We start from the raw sequence: 1,203 nt of genomic DNA, 5'->3' as shown, positions 1-1,203 counted from the left end.
ACACACTATTTTCTAGTTTTCATAGTCACTTCAACACATATGGTAACATACAGACAAACAGCCACACAGACTCATACACTGAAACAAACAAAAACGTTTTTATAAAGAAGGGTCTTGGCCTGTGGGTTAGAAAGTTGCTTACTATCATTGTAGTTAGGCCCTTTGCTTCTGAGCTAATTACCACCAATGAAGTTTCTCTTAACATCCTCAAAGCTGCCAGACTGGAATGATCCCTAACTACTATTGAAGCCAACAGTGATTCCAGCACCAAAATTCCCAGCTCCTGTCCCACCAGAGATGCAGCCATAATAAACTAGTCCTTTCTTCATGTGCAATTTCTAGAAAGTTCCTCCAAGAGGACCACTTAAGCATCATTTGCAAGAAAGTATACTAAAAATTGTTTTCAAGCTTTCAACTTTTTGTGATACTGAGAACACAGAAAGGCCAGAGTATGACTTCATGGCAATGGATTTGGTTTACTCCCAAAACCTGAAGAAGAGCTGAGATTATAAAGCACATGTGGACAATTTCAGTCATATAAAACCTACTTGGAGAACATGGTGGCTTAGAAACTGGCTGCCTGCTGCCTATATAGAACATACAAATGGTTATTTCTCCACCTTTGTTTTCTTTCTTATTCTTTTTTTTTTTTTTTTTTAATTGGGGAAATGGGTCTCTAGTGGGTGGGGCCTGGGGCCTGGGGCCCTCACTGCACAGCTTGTTCATTGGCACTTCCTCCAGAATCCTGTGGCTTCATAACATCTGGAAGCTCTGGAGGGCTGGAGAAGGGCTCAATGCTCAGGGCTTCAAAGGCATCCTCTGTTCGGAAGGCCAGGCCCACTGTGGCTGGGGCCTGTGCTCGTGCTGTCTGGCTAGTGAAGCCACACTCACCCAGAGTTTTTCCGTCATCAAGGAGCTGGTCATCCTTGTACAGCTGCTGCTCGTCCGGCAGCCGCTTGAAGATGCCCTCGACGATGCGCTTCAGCTGGAACACGGTGCTCGATTCCTTGGTGTCCGTGAAGATGGTGGTCTTGTGACGCTGGATCCTGAGAAACACATCCATCCCGGCGGCAGCTGTTTCTGGCTCGATGTGCCGGTGCGACCGCGCTCCGCCCCTTCTCCTATGCTTTTCTTATGTGTATGTCTAGCATGAGGATGTGTGTGTGTGTGTGTGTGTGTGTGTGTGTGTGTGTGTGTGTGTGT

The 1,203-nt window shown here is 46.4% G+C and overlaps 1 protein-coding gene across 1 annotated transcript; it reads right to left on the bottom strand.

The window, feature by feature from the left end:
- Nucleotides 1-692: 692 nt before the first annotated feature.
- Nucleotides 693-1,063, bottom strand: LOC129682569 (elongin-B-like). Its single transcript, XM_055615005.1, has one exon. The coding sequence runs from the start codon at nucleotides 1,061-1,063 to the stop codon at nucleotides 707-709; it is 357 nt and encodes a 118-aa protein (XP_055470980.1). The 3' UTR covers nucleotides 693-706.
- Nucleotides 1,064-1,203: the final 140 nt, after the last annotated feature.

This window comes from Psammomys obesus, unplaced genomic scaffold, assembly GCF_907164565.1.
Source record: "Psammomys obesus unplaced genomic scaffold, mPsaObe1.curated_primary_1811, whole genome shotgun sequence".
NCBI classification, from domain to species: Eukaryota; Metazoa; Chordata; class Mammalia; order Rodentia; family Muridae; genus Psammomys; species Psammomys obesus.
Note: the sequence above shows the minus strand (reverse complement) of the source record. Positions and strands in the feature narration are given on the sequence as shown.

Coding starts and splice junctions, on each gene's coding strand:
- LOC129682569 (XM_055615005.1), bottom strand. CDS start 1,063: ATGGATGTGTTTCTCAGGATCCAGCGTCACAAGACCACCATCTTCACG.